Raw genomic sequence first — 20,732 nt, 5'->3', positions numbered from 1 at the left:
GTTACTAAAGACTGCAATCAGGAGGCCATTTTGGAAGTTTGTCACAGATTAAATCAAGAGATTGTACAGCAAAGGAGAAACAGACGGCCGTGCTGTGTTCCGCAGGACGCGCTCACTTGTAGGAGCGCCAGCACCAGGTTTTTATGATGTGTACCGCCTGTCTGGCACGGTTGCACGCCAGCATTTTTTTTAACACAATAAAGACTGAAGATCACCAAAGTGTGACAACAGCAGGTAAGATTAAGGGTGATTATAGCGTATTTACGAGGACTTTCAAATCCATCAAAGCTGCGCTGCAAGTGTGCCGAGACAAATAAGGATAAAAGAAGCTTCTTAAGTTGTTAAAACTAATAGGTTTTTAAAAAATTGGGACAATATATTCCAATATTTTTGAAAATGCATCTAAAAGTGATTGTTTATAATCTAAACATATTCAGCTTTATCAATTATTTACAGTCAAGCTACACCGCAAAAGCAATTCACTGAAAATAAAATGTGCAAATATTGAAAAAGAAAAATAGAAATTATTGACAAGATAAAGAAGTCATTGTTATTTACACATGAGATGAGATGAAACTTGAATTAATAGAAAGGACATGACATTTATCATTCATATATAGTTAAATTAACCTGACAAAATGTACACAGGCTTCTAATAAAAACAGCAGATGTGTGTACATCTGTCACTTCGAGTCTTTGCACCCTGCTCGTGCCAAGTTTACAACAGGCGTTGGCTTTTATGAAAATAACCTCTGGCTGCAAAATTTATGCCACGCGTTTGTTTGACTGAATACAGCGATCGCCCGGCTCCACGGGGAATTCTTCCTCCCCTCCTGCAGAGAGGAGCCGAAGGAATGCAGAGAGGGTACTGCAGAGGGTGATTTAGAGGAGCCGCGAGGTGCAGAGGAGGTACTCACGTGGGTTGAGAATCTTCACGGTGGAGTCGGGGTCCGGATGCTGTTTATGGATCACTTGAGTGCAGATCTGCTCCGTGAGGATCTACCAGGGGACCGAAACGGGATTAGAGCCATAAATATGATTTTAGCAACAACAGAGAAACAGAAGAATATTAAAATCTGCGGTGCTAGCACATTGTTTATAGTTTAAAGGCTGTATAAATAAAAACAATGCTATAAACAGACAAAATGCTTTAATAAATAAGGTGTCTTTATTTCTATCCTATAGGACCGCCCTGTTTATGTGCAGGTCACTGACCTCGAAGAGCACGTTGTATGTGGTCATGGTGCACTGGCTGTTGTGGAGCATCAGGCGTTCAGTCAGCAGGGAGAAGAGTCCAAAACTCAACATGACCTCAGATTTCCTCCTGAACGAGACATCGGCAGGTCAAAGGTGAGAACATCTGGCCAGGGCTGCTCTCAGGCAACACGCAGCGAGTGCACGCAATATACACAAAGCCAAATGGGCGCTGAGGTGACGAGTACAAAATCAGCAGCTCCTGATGAATTGAGTCACAGCAGCGGCTGAAATGTTTAACGGTGTAAATCAGCTGAGCTCCAGCTGACTTTGACTGGCAGGAAATGAAAAAGAGAATCCCCGCTGACAAAGTGGGAGCGTTCTTCCCAGACAAGTTTTCTTTTCTTTCATCTCTGATCGTAGATCAACTTCAATTTCAGCACTGTAGCTCAGCAGAGAACCAGAGAGCCTTTCGCTTCTTCTTCTTCTTCTTCCATCTGGATCCAGAAACTGCCAGGTCAACTTGTTTGTAGTCCTTTGTTAGTTTCATTTAATCTTTTTTTTTTTTTAAATATATATACACACGTTAGCATCGTAAATTGTACTGCAATCATGACATAACTGTATGGATTAAACATTGCCTTTTAAAGTATTTCAACAACCGCATGAATAAATTTACTTGCTTTATTACTTAACTAGATGAGTGAACAATTCAGCTCTAGTTTTATTAATCGCTATAAGCAGCATTTGAGCATTAACACAGTCTGAATGTGTTCAAACTACAGTTCAATACTCTGGATTTGAGGTTTCTGACTTTACTTACTTTGCTGGCATGTGTTTCAGAAAATATCCCATTACTTTCAGCGCTTGCACTCGTATTCCTTCACTTTTTGAGGCCAAAAGCTTGAAAATTACACTGGGAAAAAAGATTAAAGATGGCATAATTAGGGAAATAAATAGCTTTATCTACTAGAGTTAAGCCCCAAAAACATATGAACAAACTATCCGGGATGTATATTTGTATCTTTACATAAGTGTAAATAACTAAATTGTGAAATAATACTGTAAAATCTGGAGAAAAAACTACAGATACTCGCGTGGACATTAAACAGCCATGCTTACCGAATCCCATTGCGCTGGTCAAAAGCCTGGATCATGGAACCAGGATGTTCAGACATCAGAGCCACCAACAACTGCAGCACATCCATGAGGTTGTCATCCTGTGGGCCAGAACCAGCTCAATGTGAGGATATTCTTTAATAATAGAGACTTCCTTGTCAATAACAGATAAATACAAACATATTCTGTTGCTCTTGGTGATTTATAGCTGCTGTAATAGGAAACAATAGGGCATAACAGCGTTGAACAAAAATAAAATATGTTTCTGCATAACATGATCGGCAGGAAATACTGTAATCACCTTTAATGCTTAAAAGGCTCACTGAATTACTGATTGCTGAGTGATTTAGTTGTTATGCCTTATTTTACTGTAAACAAAAAACCACTTCTGTCTGTACTGCCAACTGGCACACGTGGAGAAATAACAAGTAAAAGATGTTTCTTTGAACAAAAGATTGCTCTCTTCTGGATATCAGAGCTGCAGTCCAGTTGGGTTGTGCTGCCCCCTAGTGGCGACTATCGGCCTACCTCATGCATGGTTAGGAGGTAGTTGAGGATGCTCTGTAGCTCATCATCCTTCACACCGTGATCCTAGAATACAAGAGCACAGATCAACTACATCGACGTCTCAACAAATGAGTCTTCAAAATTATTTAAGAACCGTGCAGACTTAGAACTCAAACAAAATCAGATGCTCTTTGTGTCAAGATGAGACTTGTAATGCATATATGACAAGTAGATGAAGCCTTTTACATATTTCTGTATTTGTGCACTGGTTCACTTCAGATAAACATAAAAATTTGAGTCTTCTCCCATAAAATAGGCCATCAGTACCGGACACGACAACTCCGCTGAATGATTCTATAATTACCTTCATTATGAGCTGTTTGACAAACAACAACAGAAATGCTCGCAAAGAAAGTATCTCCTTCTGGTTTGGCCTGGGACCATCTGAAAATATCACAAGAAAGAAGAAATTTTGCTTCATTTAGCTCACTTGCTATCGAAGTTCAGCATTTTGTGTGGCCCTGTGGAAGCTTACCGAGGCCTTTGGGCAGGACTCCACTGCGGTCCTGGGGGTTAACCACCCAGTAGTAGAACTTGAGCGTGTGCATGACCTGCAGGACGGTGCTCACCCTCCGAATTGTGTTGTAGATGGTCACTGAGCCAATGAACTCTGTTGCCAGGTATGTGTACAGCGTCAGCTGCACCTGGATATAAAAACACACCAGACGTTTGTGTGACTAATGACTGGGTGACGAGCCAAATCTCAGCCAACCAGGTCAGAAGACTGCAAGTGTGGCTGTATTTAGACTTTATTTTGTTTTCTAATTCAATGAAATACAAACACTGTATAAACGTGTGCACTAAAATGACCTTGGCTGGTGCATGGATCCAAATGGCAGGGTTGAACAGGATGTGGTCACACAGCTGTTTGAGCAGCATGATACCGTTCTGTAAGTTGCTAAGGTATCTGGAAAAGGTCAGCACAATGTCCAGGACAGACCGTGTCACGTGTACCTTGGAAGACTGAAAACAAGGCAGAGACAAAGAGTTAGAAACAAGGGGTGATGATGTCAGAGTCAGATGATGTTAGTTGCCTCTTATGACTAAAGGAAACACAATAATAACATGCTAACAGGGGAAAGTGAGCTTTATTTCTGTGATCATGATGTGAAGCTGTTGTAGAAGGAAGCTGGTGTTGCCTCACCTTCTCCAAAGTGTGGCCAATGACCAGAAATCCTTTGCAGGCCAGGACCTGCTCTTGCATAGCCACCGAGTTCTTCAAGAGCTCCATCACAAACGAGAGCAAAGTGCAGCTAACAAACAGACAGACGGCAAGTGCAGAGAGATGCAAAGTGAAGAGACAGTGACAATAATCTACTGTATGTATGCTGCTGACAAAGCCCTGGCTGTGACATGAACATCCCAAATGGAATGTGATTGAATGAGGGTGTCGTGCTCCTGTTGTGTTAAGGCTGCAGTTAAGATCACCTTGAGGGCAGAAGATATTACGACTCTGCACGATGGAAGCGAGGTAGCTGTCTCAGCTTTCAATCTGAGCGTTACAGGAAAGGTCGTGTACTGCAAAACGACCTGTTATTACAGTCCTAACGTAGGCCTTTTGTTGACAGATGCTGTGTTATCACCCGTTTTATATCACCAATTTCCATTAATACTGTAGCAAATGTTCCTAAATAAACTGGGCACAATCAGTTTGTACAATTTTACAAAATCCTCATGGCAAGTGTGTGTGTGTGTGCGTGTGTGTGTGCGTGTGCGTGTGCGTGTGTGTGTGTGTGTGTGTGTGTGTGTGTGTGTGTGTGTGTGTGTGTGGTTACCAGACAGAGGTGTCCAGCTCCTGACTGGAAGGCTGGCGATAATCCAGCTGTGCAAACAGAGGGAAGAGAACCTGCACGCCTCCGATGGAGTGTATGCCGCTCTGGACTGAGTGAGTCACCACGGCCTTCACGTCCTACGGAAACACACACAGAGGTGGCTTTATTCAACATGGCCTGTTGTTATTACTGTGGTGACCAGGTATAACAACTGTGGCACCTATTCCTTCAGTGCTTGGAAACATGTATAAAGCTTTGATTTCAGGTTGAAGACAATTTTCTTTTGTAAATCAATGGCTTAAAGAATGATGCAAACCTGAGAATGAATGTGTAAAAGGCTCTCTTGTCCTCTTAAGCAACAGGGAAATGATTCACTTAAATGTATTTTTCAACAGAAGGCTAATTGCATCATTGGAGCTCCGTGATGCCATTTTCAGCAGCTGCAAACAGTCTGTGTAGCTCAACAGATTCACGCCTCAGCTCTAATGAGGCGCTTAAAAATGAAGACACATACTGAGCTGCCATAATTACCACACGGGCAAAAAGACATGGCCATGCACGTGGAAGATCCAGGCAGTGAATAAATCCATGCCAACGCTGCTTTAATGTAAAGTGTAGCAATGTGAATTGAAATTAAACTGAAAGAGTGAAAGTCTTGGCTATATAATTGTCGTCAGTGGGAACTGCTACTAGATGCCATGAAGTCCTACCTTTAAAGCAAAGGGCACAGTTACCTGCAGCATGAGTGCATGAGGCGAGTGGACGAAAATGGAGGCGTTGTCCTTTGGGGAGGACTCAAGGCAGAGCTGGGCGTCTGTAGCACGAGGGTTGTAAGTGAAGGCGATGCTGGAGGACAGCTTGCCATCGTAAAGTAAGGTCTTGTGATGCTCTGCAAACAGCAGGTCACTCTCTGCCTTGTACTTGAACGTGCCCTGAGGTGCAGAGAACGGATCACAGAAAGACACAGGGTTTTAAATTTGCATTTATCCAACTGTTACAAAGACATTGCTGGCTTGACGCCTCCCAACCTGGTAGCCTGGACCCAGCTGGTAGATAGCCAAGATCTGAGCGGCGCTGAGAGCCTCCCCGAACAGGTAAACTGCCCCCATCTGTCCGCAGAACACCCGGTTGGTGTCCGCCGTCTCCGACGATCCCAGGAAACACTTGTCAAACGTCTGGAGGGTACAAATAAAACAAGAAATGGGGGGATGGGAAATATCTGCACAGAGCTAATGATAAAGGTCCAATTAATAAGACATGTGAACACGTGTCTTAGCAAGAGGAGGCCAAACATTCTGACGCATGTTTTCTGACGTGAACAGCGGGAATAAATACAACTCAGGGGAAGTTTTCTTCACTCTTACATCAAAGAATTTGGTATCTCAGCATATGAAAAAGCCACCCTGAGGACCGAGTGCACACAGTGATACATCAGAGGATCAGACAACAGTGTAAAAGCAGACATTTTCCACTCCAGCCTCACTAAATTTAATGATAGTGGTTTCAACCTGCCATGTATCAGAGCAGGAACAGGAAGTGTTTTGGAGTATTATTACTGGTAAAGTGGTTCTTTTCATTAACTTCTTCATGTCGATGAGGACCGATGTCCACCAACAGTGGAAATATAATTAAAGTGCTGCTACTTACGTCACTGGTGTTGACAAACCAGGCGATGTCTCCAAAAGAAGCCAGTTCACCATTTACATAGCAGCTAATTTCACTGTTTTTCCAGCGGTTGTAGACGTGCACGAGAGTCACCATGTACCACTGCAACAACAAAACAGCAACAGAATCAGGAAATCTGGTGTAAGAAATCTAAAGTTCTGATCACACAGACACACAACACCTACAGATCTTTATTCCGATTAGCTTATTTTAGCATTCAGAGCCCTCGAGCTAAAATCCCACCTCCTTCATTTTTGGATTTTCCAGGTCTTGTACCCACTCAAATAGGGTAATATCACCACAGTAAAAAATATGTTCTTCTGATATAAATTTAAGGTTAATAGCAACAAAAGTGAGAGGTGAAGCTTCATGAGCTCTTATGTGGAGGAAGAGGATGCTGAAGTGTCCACTGTCATACATCGTTCTGACTGCAGTGGTCTTCAGCGTGAGCAGTGCCTGGAAGGGACGGAGCGTTTCGGATAATCCTTCTCTCCCTCGCCCTCGTTTCTCATCCCTCCGGCTTTGCTTTTCCCCAGAGTCAGGTAAGATGTGACGGATCTGTCTAGATTAATCGCGTGAGCACGTCTGTGTGCACCCATGTGTCTGGATCCGGATGCGTTAGGATCCGATTTCTCTGATCAGCTGCAGAGACGTTTCGCGGTTTGTGTTCTGAAGTGCACGAATGTTTCGTTTGCTTGGGCTACACGGCCTGTTTTCCTCTTCCTCTCCTACCTTCTGGGGTTTGAAGTCGTACTTCACACAGTGCTGGAATCCTTTCGCCTTCGATTTTAATGAGGTCACTATCAAACAGCCGCCCACGAAGTGAGCAGAATAACCCAGGCCTTTACTGGTGCGGAAGCTGGAAAGAAAGGAACACATTTTTATAGCGTCTCCAATTTCTCCTAAAAAAGCCTCTTAAATGGTGATTATTTATCAACTTAAATACCATTCCTAAAAAGTCCTGTGTCTCAACAGGGGCCCCTTCAAGCGATTTAGTGAATTAATCTCTTTTCAGAAGAACACAGAGATGAACAGGAGCCTTTATTTAAAATTCCCTAGCGTATTCAGCCTCTCATTATCCTCACACGTGTTGAAAATGATGCTTGTTGTGTATATTAAACCAGACACTAACTCACTGATGATGCATTTACGGCACATCTTCCCCACACAGGTCCAAGATTCGCTCGATATAGGGTTTTAAATGTACTAGCAAACATAACGTCGTTGTTTCCTACCAGTAGAGATAAGGCTTGTCTTTGTCTACGTTGATATTGTTGAGAGGATCCATCCGAAGCCATGTGTGGAATGTAAACCCATTCTGGTACGGCCATTTAGCAATGGGGGGCAAAGCTATAGCCTGAGAAGGGAATGAAAAAAGGTTTTTACACATTTCTGTCCATCACCATCGACCAACAGAACTCCAGAACTCATCCATCCCTCAAATTTCTAAACAGGTCACGCATGAATAAAAAGGCATGACCTTGAAATGGATGTCATATTTGCATTTTTTTCCTTTTCAAATCAGAAAATCTGTTTAAGCCACCCCCACAGGTCTGACACCAGTGGTTAAAAAACACTAATGTTCTGAAGCAGCCACCCATATCAAAATTCCAAAATGCACCGCAACATTAACCCTGGTGCCCACAATCTCACAACATTAACCCCGTCTAAGTAGACGTCCCCATTTAGGCCATTTCACGTCACCCGACTGGGACTGTCCTCGGATTAAAAGGTTGCAAAAACGAGACATGAATTATAAATTGTGTTGTAGCGCTTTGAGTGTGAAAGTGTGAAAACTTGATGCAGCCGTCTGACTGCAAGCTCAAAATCTGTGTAAACATACTGGAGGGGCAGCGATAGATTTTATGTATACTCACGGCTGCGTTTTTCCCTGTGAAGCTGAAAAAGGAGTCGGGGCCGGTCCTGTGAGCCATGTACTTCAGAACTGACAGCAGCTTCACGGCGTGACGGGGCTTGGAACAAAAAAATAAATAAAAACACACGTGGAGGATTTTAGACGACTGATGTTGGTGTCAGAACAAGCAAACGTTCAAGAACCCGACTTCAAACTCACAGTTCTGGCTTCCAAAAGTGAGCAGGGTCTGTATTCTGTTTGTTCTAAAATTACCTCTCAGACATATCACACATCCAAAGAGATTTATTTGCTCAGCAGCGCAGTGAGAACTGTCCCTGTTGCACTGATTAGCGTGTTTAAGGGCTGCGTCCACATATTTCAGATCCTGGCGATATTACGACTACTAACGAAATAAAAAGTCCCATTTTGATGATTTTGTGAAAACTGCCCAGAATAAATGGAAAGAGGTGAAAGTTAGGAGCGTGAAATCAACTTGACCCATTTCCCGCCAACTTGATTAGCGTCGGTGATCGATGAGGACTTTTCCTTCTTGCCTCATCTCTATCCCCTTGTGTCTCCACTGTTTCTGCTTAGATATAGCAAATTGTCTATTATAGTTCCTGTTATCAGTAATGGCGAGGAGCTCGGCGCCCGGGACTGCAGTGAAGCCTTAACGCTGATCTATGAGGTCTGCGTGACGAGAGCATTGTTCTGTTGGGCTGCAGGGTGCGAGTGTGTGGAACGCATTCCTGGTCCTGGACGACCGTTGGAGGGGTTCTGACTCACCCATTGGCCCTTCTCCCCCTGCAGCTTGCTGAAGAAGATCTTCAGCTCTTTTACAGTGATGCTGTAGCTGGCCAGCACACCCAACATGTCCACCAGCAGGTCTGTAGAATCAGAGTCAAAAATAGAAACATGTCAGAATCGTTCAGGGGGAACAAAAGTACCCAATTACTACAATCCTTATTGACACAAGAATGATACTATGACGTCCGAGCAGGCATCAAAGATAAGACCTTCCCTGCTGCAGACCCCCTGCTGTATTTCCTACTAATGGTGATGATGGCATATTATGACAGATCACTGACTCGTGCGTACACGAACACACACACATTACCCTTGGTCTAATCCTACCAGGCGGAGGATGAGTGGCAGTTACATGAAGCTGGTCTTTTTTTCCCCTCTTAAATATTAAAGCCGAGCCATTTGATTCTGACTGACGCAAATACCGGTTAACGGGGATGGGAACGTCTGGAAGTTAAGAAATGTATTGGATTAAGCTGCAGGAGTAAAAAAAAAGAGCGTAATACTGTCTGTGAAGCATTTCAGCCTGGAAAGGTCGTCTGAAAAGGTGACTCTGAATACGTGAGTGGCTCTTTAAAACCTATGAGGGAATTTGGAGGAAAAGACTCTTGTCGCCCAGCGGTTACTGCTGGCTGATATCACCCCTGCCCGCCTGCATAAACCCTTCAGGCCAGCAGTGTTCTGGCGGGGGTTCACTGATCCAAACGCATTAGGATTAATTCGCACTAATTTGCAGATGGGCAACAGACTGAGAAACGAGGGAGGCTGTGAACATCACTGCCTGCGACGCATCCCAGCGTGGACCCAAACGGGAGTGAGGTTGATTTTCTAAAGGATGTCTCAGGTCTGCATTGCTCCGCCTCCTCACTCAAGACAAAGGTTAAAACAAAAGTGATGATTTCCACCTGCAATCATGCTGTCAGTTGTGGAGATGCGGTCCAGCACTTGCTGGATGAGCCCCACTTCGGTGCACGCCTGCAGGTTGCGGACGCTCTTCTTGAGGATGGCGGTGAAGATGCTCCAGACTTCCGCCTGACAGGTGGACTCGCACTTGTCCAGCAGCTCCACCATGCACCCGATGCTCTCTGGCTCCTGGATGATGAAGTTCATCTCCAGGTCAAACTGGCCTCCAACCAGCTGAGATACATCAGAAAAGATAGAAGAGTTTAATCTCAGTCCACGTTAGAAAGATAAAGCCGCAGCCAATTCTTCTTATCAATTTCAAAACGCGACAAAGAAGCGCTCATTACCATGCAGGATGCTCTTTCTTAAACACGTCTTTGATCATGCATTAGACACACTGCACGCCAGGAGGATTAAAGGTCAGGAAAAAAACACGGCTCTGCGTCACTCTGTACCACTTGGCTGATGCTGCATTCGCCACATTTTAGCTGGATTAGAGGCACAATGGGGGGGGTGGAAATTAAAAAGTCTGAGAGGCACTGATGCACTGACTGATGTGAGATGCACAGCAGCAAAGAGGAAGCAGGGTTCTGGGACGCTTGTCTCGTAGAACAGGACTGATGCTTTCTGTGTCAGGCAATAAATTGTCAGAGCCATAAATGTCATAATTTGTCTCTTTTTAATAGTTGTGCTGACATTTTTATTATTGAACCCTGCCTAATAGAAAAAGATAAGGAAAATAACAACACTGGTGTCAAATTAATATCACGGCTGAGGCTGTCGTGTGTGGTTAATGAATGTAAGATGGTCGTACGTGGCCGCACGGGATGTGAAAACAATCTGATTTGATGCTGGGAATGGAGCCTGTCCCATCAAGATGAGCGAGCTGGGTTTAGTCTGGATGTGTGTGGGTGGGAAATGAGGTCCTCTAATGCGACTGCGACCACATCCTTTCCTTTACTGGTGTGTGAAGTGATAACGCCAACACACATATCACCTTTTGTCCCTTTAACCTTCGCTCGGAGATGTCAAATAACAGAACAATAACAGTGGAAATCACCTCACTGATGAGACCAATTTGGTTTAGCATTCAGGCTGAGAACATTTCCTCATGTCTGAATTCTGGGCAAACATCATATCAGCGTTTTCCAAGTGAAAACTGTGACAGCTCTTGATGTGAGGTGATGCCCACTAATCGGGAATTTACGAATGCATCACAGACCAAAAGAAACCCAGTTCATACAACAGACTATAAATAGGTTTTTACAAATCAAAGATATCTCAGCAGGTGTTAGAAACCAAGTGTTTAACACCAACACATGCATCAATTATGACCCTGCTGGAAAACAGTCACCTTGGATGGTTTACCAGCTATTGTCAAGTCATCATCCACATCTCTACAGCACAAAATGCTCTCAATAGACTTTAGGTGCTATTTGGCCCAGTAAGATTTGATTAATTAGGCTGACACTTTGGGTGAGTTGCCGATTCATCATAGCAGCCTGACTGATGGGGCAAAGATGAGGCGTGAGCGCTAGGCTACAGCGAGGAACAGCGACTGATGTGTGTCCAACACAGAAATGACAGTAGCGCCAATATGTAAAGAAATGACCTCCTAAATATTTTGACATTCTGTAAACAGGGGGATGAGGATTTTTATAGAAGAAATTAAAACAACAATATGTTCTGTCTTCGCTTTAACGTCGATCGCTAGCGTTGTTCTATTTTTGGAACAGGTGTCCAAAGGTTGCCAGTTCCAGCCTCGGCTCCCGGCTCGGCACAGCTCCACTGGCTTTATTGCAGCCAGACACCAGATCCCTGGTGGAGTAACCCGGCCTGGCTGCTCTCCCCTGAGGCCCACCTGAATTAATCATGGCTGAGCGGCCGAGCAGCCACTGGGCCGTAACACAAAGCACAAACAGTCTTCTGTGGGCTCCATGAATAACAACAGTGAAGGATGGCAGGGTCAAACGCTAATACCGGCACCAGAATTTCAAAGATCCGAACAAAGCTTGCATCTCGGTTCAAATGCCGCTCGACCAATAGTTCAATCAGTCTTCAGGGCAAGAATGTGTTAATTCCATTTTTGTACAGAGTTAATTAATTTGTCTAAAAATAGGTTTCAGGCCAGGTTTATTCCTTATTACTGATTAGAAAGAAAGAAATGGGGATGGTAAGTTTAGGCCAGGTTACCAGGGAACAGGCATATTAAACCTGGACACTCCTTTAATACCAAAAGCAGGCATTTATACTCATACTGTAGTAAATAAAATTAAAAAAAACATTCTCGGCGGGCTGTGTGTGTGCGTGTGTGTGTGTGTGTGTCCCCGTCCCTCAGCCTAATGTTCTCCCCCTAATGAAACTGCGATTCATTTAGTGGGTGAAATTGAATATTGAAGTCGTTTTCCTGCAATAAACAAGGTCACAAACAAATGTGTGCGCGTGTCGAGTCGACTGCATCAAAAGACTGATAAAACCGGTATCGGATGTAACGATAGGACATCAATAAGAAGAAATGAAATTAAAAACAATCAGCTGCTTGATAAAGTCCTACAGTAAAAGAAAGAAATGTAAACGTCAGGCTTTGATTTCAGTTAATTCGAAAATACGAGCGTTAAATGGCCACAAATGTGCTGTGAGCTCACGTCATCATCCAGCCGCAGCACCTTCAACAGCTGCTGTCAACCAATGACACTTCGCCTGTACCCCCCCACCCCACCCACCCAACTGGTCCGCCCATGACCTCACCATGCCGAACGCCCCCCCCATCTCAGAGAGCCACAGTACCATTACTGATGACAACCTCTTATGATCCTGCACTCCTCTCCGCTGATACCGGGCCCTGCGGAACGCCAGCAGCAGCAGACGGGGAGGTGAACCAGATAATCTGTCCTCCACAAATCACTGGAGGGCTCCAGCTCACACGCTTACGGGCTTCAAATGCCAGAAAATCATGAAGCAAGATGATTTACATCAGGACATTTGCTTCACGCTTACATAAAAGCAGAAGATATTACAAAACCCTTCCAAAGAACTGCATAAATTTGGGTTTTCTTATACATGTGGTAAGCGAGAAGATATTTCCCATTATCTGTTCATGTGTTCAGAAAAATAACACACACTTGGCCAGTGGAATGTCTTCATCCTGGCCAATTATCCAGCAGGAAGTGGGAGACCAGCAACTTCCAAAGCAAATAAACTCACAGCAGGGTATGAAAAATGGAAGAAACTTTGAGAAAAACAACTTGAACAGATTCTAAATGGGGGCCATCCTAACAGAAATAAAGCACAAAAGTTCAGAAAATCTGAAAGAGACACACTAATAAACTGCACAAAATGTGCTCTTCATGGAGCCTCTAACACCACTCAATTAAAACAATTGCACATCTGCCCATGTTACTACTCTACCTTGGAAAACCATGGATGGAAACAAAAGTGGCCACAATTATACACTCATTGACCATGAAAAATAAGTGGTTCACTCAGCAGCCCGTACAGTTGTACATGTCATCCAATTATGTAAAAACACTCTGCAAATGAGCACTGCTTGTCCAAAGTTCAGAGTGTGTGCTGGCAGTGATGGACCACGGTTGTTGTTCGAGGTCAGCGTGGGTGGAGTGGCACTGGAGTTCATCGCATTGAATGATGTTAATCTGGGCCCTCGTGCATGCAAATTACTCCGGCCCTTTCATAAATCCACCCTCTTCAAAACCGAGGACTGTCAAACCAGAACACCGTTTCATTGGATTTTATTAGATTTCCTCTGAAGCGGTGATTTTGATAACGTCTGTTATTTTTTAAAATCGGCTTGCAAAATCATTTGGAGCTTTTATTTACTACTGGTGGCATTTCAGATATGAAAAAGGACCATCTGCATCTTGTGCTGTCTTTATACTGGTGCAGACAGACGACCAGCAGCAGGACGGATATTTTAATAACTGGGTTTCTAAGAATATCTCCAAGTCGGCAATTTGCCAGCCTTTTGTTGAAAAGAGCACTATTCATTTCCACACCGTGCTAAATGTGACGAGTGTATTTTTGACTTTTGTCTGCTCAGATTATTGGGCGTATTATGCAGGAAACAACAGCATATGGATTCTGATTATGTTGGATTTAATGAGAAATGAGAGTAGTTCATTTATGAAGGAGTTGATTTGGGGCTGGTTAATGAATCCTCTAATGACGTCTCCTGAAATGAATTTAGGACAATAATGTTGAGATTAGGACACTGTCTGGAATTTACAGAGATTGCAATTTACCGTAAATTCCAGCACAGCCGCTTATGTCAACAAAAGGAAATGACCCGTCAGGAAACGGTCCTGATTAGACAACGGGCCTCTGGGAAGCTTTGGGACGATGTTGACAGACAAAATCAGCTGCTTCTGGAATAAGATATTCAAAATAAAATATATGCATGACGGCGATCCATCGATTTTCTACTTCAGGAAATCTTTATGTCGCCTCCGTCTGGAATCAAATGTCGACTATTTACGAGGTTTGTGTGGAAGAATGACTTTGAAAAGTTAGAGCGAGGCCGCTACCGGATATCTGTCGTGGAAAGAGGGTTTGATCATGAGGGAAACCGCTTCAGCGTCTGACACGGCGGTTCAGTCTGGCTCAGGGACAAATGATAAAAATAGCTGGATCGGGAAGGTAAACAGGGACAGAGCTTAAGGAAGATTGAGTTCCAGAGTATGATAAGGAGAAACACTTCAACACAGTGGACCCATTAAAGAGTTAGAGCTATTCTGAGAGATCAAATTATTTCTTCAAAAAAAGAAAAATGGGCTCTTAAGTTCTTGAAAAGTTGCGCTTATATAAATGTGCATCTGTTCCAATGATGTGTTCTTAAAAAAAAGAAGAAAGAAACGTAGTGTCATATTTATGGATGTCATAACTCCTCGGGGAAAGCAAACCTTTTCCGATGAACCTTGATGACTTAATTCAACTGAACATTCGGGACGCAAAATGCCAAAATGATATCCGTGTCCATGTGAACAGACGTGACCTTTGGACATTTGTGTGCAGTCGGTTTGTGAGCAGGTGCTTCCTGTCTGATGGGCCCGGTGCATGTTGACGTCGCCCGATGCTGCGACAGGTAACGTTTACAGGTTACTGCGTCCATCTTAAAACATCAGCCTCGGATGAAATGTTTTTTGAAAAAAATCATTGAATCATTTTCAGTTGCACACACTGCTCTGCTCTCAATAATCTTCACCAACCCTCCTCCTCCTCCTCCCAATGCTTAAATAGGTAGACAGCATTCTGGAGGGATCACATGACAGCTATGGTGAGTGTTCAACTGGTTGACCTTTGGACGGAGACAGGGATTGGATATGAATGCCTTTTATCATCATTTTTTGTCTGCAAACACGCCATGTCTAAGCATCACGAGATCACCTGCCAAGAGTCACCTCACCTTGACAGGAAACTGGCTCATTTATGCAGTGAATCATCTGGGACTTATTCTTGTCCGTTTGTCAGACTATTAATATTGTAGGAATAAAGAAGTAACATCAAATTCAAGAGACGGCTTGAGCGGAATCCAGATATAAAATAATATCCCTAAAAGGAATCAGTCGCCAGCAATAGCAGTTGTTTTTAGCACTTGATTTTATATTGACATAATGGAGACTATATTTCTGCTAAGCTCTGTCATCAATGGATCAAAAATGGCTCTAAATTCCCGTCGGCGCAGTAGATAAAGATGACCAAAGCTTTTAGAATCTAAAAAGCCATTTTAAAGGGATTGGAAAGCTAAATTATGTCATGTGACCCCACAATAAACAGAGGAAGCTGCCACAGGCTTTTGGGCAGGAAGGGTGGGGAGATACGCTAAATGGTCCCAATTGTGTCCATCTCAACACTACTTTTACAATAACGGTCTTGTGTCTGTGGCAACACATAGTTTTCCCTCATTGATTAAATGAGACGGCCGAGAACGCAAAAAGCACTTAAACCAGCTGCTTAACGTGCACCAAACAGAGCAGAGCTGAGAGGAAATAATCATCCTATCCCCATTACTATATATATCTGCCAGGTCAGAGTTAACATCACAGCAGTAACTGTATCACAAGGACAAAACAGTGGTTGGTTAAATGAAAGGTGATCTAAATCCACTGTTGTTGCAGGCAGCCAGGGCCAAGAGTTGCTGCTCAGAACTTCCTCAAACAACCAGCATTGCTGTGTGAAAATGCTTTAGCGCGCTGGCAGCGGCGCTGCTTACAGAAGAAACAAGGGGGGGGTGATGTAGGCCAAGAGGGAGAATACATTACGGTCCGGTTTCCTGACAAAGAAGAATGAATTCACTGCAGCTATTGTTGCAGAGGGAGTGTGATGCGCACGAGGCTGAAGGAGTCATGTTGGTGTTTAACTGGCATGCCCAGTGTTTCTGTGTCCCCTCAGGCTCTCCATCCCATCACTGGCTCTATATCTATACACACGGTGCATATACTTTCCATGTGAATTCCTGAAAACAGCAGAAATCCTAATGTTCAATCAAAAATGTCATACGTTTCCTGTGTTTGACATTTTTGTGGCAGTCAATTAAAGATATGTGGAAATAGTTTCACAAAAAAATACAGTTGAAATGATTTCCATATGCAAACATTTTATTAGACAGCAGATTCAGTTTAACCAGAAAATCATTTTTTTAAAAAGGTTTTCTCAGGACTGATGTTCAACTATGTGGTGACAATAAAAACTAGAAGTGGTAGCAAAAGTGAACACACAAGAGAGAACCGATGCAGGACAGTGTAAATATTTGCAGGCCCACAGCGCCAACGCTGGCGATGCTCGCAGACAAAGACCCGTCACAAAGATCCCAGTGACAAAAGAAAGCTCCCTCAGAACTTTGTGTGAAACCATGCCATCCCCTCTTTGGTGCAGCCAAGCATTTGTGCATGACTCTACAGCTGCCTCAATTGTTATAACAGTATGTCTAATTTTGGAGGTTCGTCACCTCTTTCTGATATAATAATAAGGGAAAAAAATCAATATAATCCCAGTTTGTGTAAGATTGGGACAGCAGAATAATGAAGATCCCACAACGCCTAATGTATTCTGTTAAATATAGTTATTGGGAACTGGTTTGGGCAGTATCCAAGCTAGTCAAACCTGAACGCCCCACCTCAAGGACGGTCAGAGTTGACTGTTAACGCCGTTTAGGAGATGGTTGTCATCTCCCAATTTATTTTTTTTTTTTAAAAAGGCCATTTTTTATTTGAAATGAAAATGAGATTAAACTGAAAATAATCCAGATTATTTGGCAATGCAAAATCAACCATGAAAGCTTCAACCTGTTATTAACCAGAGAGCAAATGGGTGACGATGGAACTGATGTTCCAGATAGCTGAGGGGTGGCGATAGTGTGTCATTCATGTGTCAGATTAGAGGAGCCTTTGTTATGGCCACAGAGGGCAGAGCCCAGAGGATGGACAAGGACTGCCCTCATACCCTGCAGCTTTTGTTATGTGGGCAACTGAGGGCAGTTACTTTGCCATTTCTTTCCTCCGTTTGTGGCTCTTCGAGACGCTGGCAGCGAAGTGCTGTCTTACTCATTAGGGTCATGCGTCCGATGTGACCTCTGCACCCCCACAAATAAAGACACCGAGGTCAAGAAGCATTGGAACCTGCACTACCAAACATGAATGGTCAGAAGAGTGCACGTTACATGCATAGCAATGATGCAGGGTTCTGTACCAAGCCTACATATACAACCGTGAATCGCCTTCAGCCTTTTGCTTCCAATTAAAATGTCGTCGCATTGTGACAAGAGAGCCACACAGGAACAATGAAAACCACAGCGTGCACTACTCGCGTGTGACGTCATGCGTGCTCAGTGCGAGTCTTGCGTCAGGGTTGTATTCCCACCGTAACTGTAATTAGCTGCATTTAAGAGGTGCTGCTGAAGTAGAAAAGCAACCGCTTGTAATTAAAGCCACAAGAAAAAAGACGTGGAAATTCCATTTTAATGCTGGTAATAAGCAGAACAACATTGCTAAACAAGAACGGTGCAATTTTTAGGTGTTTGGCCGAAAAAATTAATGAAAAAATTGACACAAGAAGCAGAAGGTTTAATGAGTCCGAAAGCAAATGTTACGCCCAGCTCCTAATACCACAAGTGAAGCATGTAAAATCAATTTAACTGCTTTAAAACCTGATGCGTGATATAATAAACACAGCATTTCTGCAAGATCCTCCCTGGGGTTGTGTAGAAAAGAGTGTGAAAGAGGTACAGAAGGGACTATTTAAAGCATCGCAACAAAGATGCAGTTTGCAACGATTCATTTTATCTGCGGACGATCTCGGAGGAGGACGCTCGGCGTCGACATCAATGCCATCAAATTGTAGCGGGCGAAAACTCGTCGTCAAACAGATGCTAGCAGATAGAGGAGGAGGCCAAACTAATACGCCTATTTTCTCTGCAGCTGCCGCTTGAAACAAAGACATGAACCCATTTAGGATTAAATATTTACAGACCTGTATCAGGTGACTTTAACGCTACTGCTACAATCTGATATACTACATACTTGCCAAACATTTCTGATTAGGATTTCTAAGGCATTTCCTTCACAAGTAGGCAAATATTAATAATTAAGCAGGCTGCCGTTTTATAAATAACCAAGTTAAATAGTAGAATTATTTAGAATGAGACTCTGCAGCGTAGCTTATTCTTTTATTCCTCTGATTAAAAATGTATCACCCGTTACTTCACGTCATATTTTGCAGGGAAATGTTACATGAACCCAACAATGTGCCACAAAGACACATTTGTTGGTAAAGCTAGCAGCCAAACGCACGACTGGGATTGGAAGTAAAGCCAAAGTCACATTCCACTGTATCCTGTGTCACCTATGAATGAGGAGCGGCCATGAATCTGGAAGTAATGCAGCTTTACATTAGTCAATGGTTTACAGACTCAACCTCGGCTCTATGCTAATAAAAATGTGGGTTTTTTACTTTCCGTGCCCATTATCAGTATGTTATTGATGAGCGCGCAATTGTATTAGGGTTTATAACAGGGTATCGTTTCATTTACTGTTACCACTGTTTTCAACTAAAAGAAATCACTTCCAGTCATGTGCTGATAAACTCCGACCTTTACCCTCCCTAAACCAACCCCACCTTACCACGTCATCAAAGGACCCTTGCTGGAATGGCACTGAATACACACTTCCGGTGCAGCTGTACGCTTCCGCCTACAGCACCGAGTCTCAGTCTGAGCGTTCTTGCTTTGAAATGCACGGACGACACGCAGTTGTTGAAGAAAGTCAAACATTTACCAGGCCCATTTTCCCAGCGTGGTTTCTCAAGACCTGCTGGACCCAATTAGTGCTGAAACACTGGTGACCGTTGGACTTCTGTGCGACATGCAGCCAGGAGCGTTCCGCTTTGTCTGATGTTCTGCATCTGGTACCACAACCAAGCAGCGAATGCATATAAATCGAGGAACTGGCACCTCTGCTGACCCGTCTTCTGTCCGTCTTTTGCAATTTAAATGTTTAACCTTGGAAATGTCAGAGCGAAATGCTGCGGGTTGCTGCGTAACATTTAAATGCCCATGAATTTAAGTGATAAAATAGTTTCGTTTGTTACTTTAACCAGAATGATTCTAATTCTTCGCATACCTCTGACCTGAAATGTGACCGCAAACAACTGCGAGTGGATGCATGGATGGCTGAATCTTAAGTGGAAAAACACAAACACCCCAGGGAGAAGAACTGTATTTACATGACAACAAGATCTTATCAAAGCCAGGATTTGTGGTCATGCCCACCAGCGCCTGCATTTTACTTGCTCTGCCCACAATTTTTGGTCTTTTTTCTGTTTCTAAAGTTTGATTTTTGTTAAATCAATGCAACATTTTCAGCGACTGGTTCTTCCACATTGCTTGTTGGATCTTATCCCCGCTGAGGCAGGACTACACCCTGGACAACCAACAGTCCACAGCTCTGCCTTGATGATTTCTTAGAAACTGACATCACATAACCAAACTAGCACTGATATCGCCTCTAAATGAACTACTGATCAGGAGGCGATCGTATTAGCACGACTTTCTGAAGAATAAAGCATTTGTAACCAAAGAGGCATGAAAATTAAGAGTGTAGATTTCATTTTAAATGGACAAAAATGGGTCACTATATTAACGAGTGACTGGTGGATGATGGGAGTTCTTTGGGCTATGCAGATCTGCAGCCTCTCGAGGATAAACGCTGGTGTCTCCAGTTTCGTTTGGCTGGAATGTGGGGGTTGGTGTTGGAGAACTCTGACTACAGACATGGAGGATGAGCCTCCCTTATGTCTCCAAAAGCCTCGGCCGTGTTGCCACAGTGACAAAGCTGTTTTGCAGGTTGCAGGTTGCAGGTTGCACCTTGCACGTTCAACTTCCTGGTTCAGTCAGTTTGATTCATTGAGGCGGCAGCGGCTCAAAAGTCGCTGTGGCTGAAGAGATATCAGTGCTGCAGACAGACAGAGCTGGATCAGGACTTCCAAATGGCCAACAGGTACTAAACTAGCAACCCATTAACACTCAGCTTAACCTGGATCTACCACTAAAATCCTCCCCCCCCCCATCATCTTTTCAAACACGATGATCCTTTCCACTTGTTAGTGTGACATGTTTAACTAGATTATCGTGGGGTGTTTTTTTTTTTTATATGAGTAAAAACAAATGACAGAAATTACTGAGACATTACAATGCTTAAAGCTGCAGATCCATTTCATACGTAGGACCAAAGACTAAGAAACTAATTAAAGTAATTAAGGAACGAGGGGATGTTAATAAGCATTTAGGTTTAGCCTGTCCCCTTCCTCCATGTGTCAGATCTAATCTGGCATTCAGTAACGCAGCG

The 20,732-nt window shown here is 43.4% G+C and overlaps 1 protein-coding gene and 1 long non-coding RNA gene across 9 annotated transcripts in view; one reads left to right on the top strand and one right to left on the bottom strand.

Moving 5' to 3' along the window:
* Nucleotides 1–20,732, bottom strand: part of lrba (LPS-responsive vesicle trafficking, beach and anchor containing) — a 126,281-nt gene that overhangs the window by 104,642 nt on the left and 907 nt on the right. For all 8 annotated transcript variants that reach the window (XM_029851059.1, XM_029851063.1, XM_029851064.1 and 5 more), the window contains exons 2-19: nucleotides 9,882–10,113; nucleotides 8,959–9,059; nucleotides 8,195–8,290; nucleotides 7,553–7,674; nucleotides 7,050–7,176; nucleotides 6,300–6,419; nucleotides 5,681–5,827; nucleotides 5,387–5,584; nucleotides 4,656–4,789; nucleotides 4,025–4,133; nucleotides 3,691–3,843; nucleotides 3,356–3,524; nucleotides 3,185–3,264; nucleotides 2,842–2,904; nucleotides 2,317–2,414; nucleotides 2,018–2,110; nucleotides 1,216–1,324; nucleotides 918–999 (exon numbers count right to left, since the gene is read on the bottom strand). In XM_029851059.1, coding sequence (XP_029706919.1) covers nucleotides 918–999; nucleotides 1,216–1,324; nucleotides 2,018–2,110; nucleotides 2,317–2,414; nucleotides 2,842–2,904; nucleotides 3,185–3,264; nucleotides 3,356–3,524; nucleotides 3,691–3,843; nucleotides 4,025–4,133; nucleotides 4,656–4,789; nucleotides 5,387–5,584; nucleotides 5,681–5,827; nucleotides 6,300–6,419; nucleotides 7,050–7,176; nucleotides 7,553–7,674; nucleotides 8,195–8,290; nucleotides 8,959–9,059; nucleotides 9,882–10,113 — 2,233 coding nt within the window. The remainder of the gene's footprint in view (nucleotides 1–917; nucleotides 1,000–1,215; nucleotides 1,325–2,017; nucleotides 2,111–2,316; nucleotides 2,415–2,841; nucleotides 2,905–3,184; nucleotides 3,265–3,355; nucleotides 3,525–3,690; nucleotides 3,844–4,024; nucleotides 4,134–4,655; nucleotides 4,790–5,386; nucleotides 5,585–5,680; nucleotides 5,828–6,299; nucleotides 6,420–7,049; nucleotides 7,177–7,552; nucleotides 7,675–8,194; nucleotides 8,291–8,958; nucleotides 9,060–9,881; nucleotides 10,114–20,732) is intronic.
* LOC115253323 (uncharacterized) lies at nucleotides 85–5,300 on the top strand. Its single transcript, XR_003891637.1, has 4 exons — nucleotides 85–234; nucleotides 1,186–1,350; nucleotides 4,659–4,809; nucleotides 5,048–5,300. It is a non-coding gene; the product is annotated as an uncharacterized lncRNA (long non-coding RNA).

Source organism: Takifugu rubripes, chromosome 17 (genome assembly GCF_901000725.2).
Source record: "Takifugu rubripes chromosome 17, fTakRub1.2, whole genome shotgun sequence".
NCBI classification, from domain to species: Eukaryota; Metazoa; Chordata; class Actinopteri; order Tetraodontiformes; family Tetraodontidae; genus Takifugu; species Takifugu rubripes.
The sequence above is the reverse complement of the archived record's forward strand: the minus strand, read 5'-3'. Positions and strand labels throughout refer to the sequence as shown.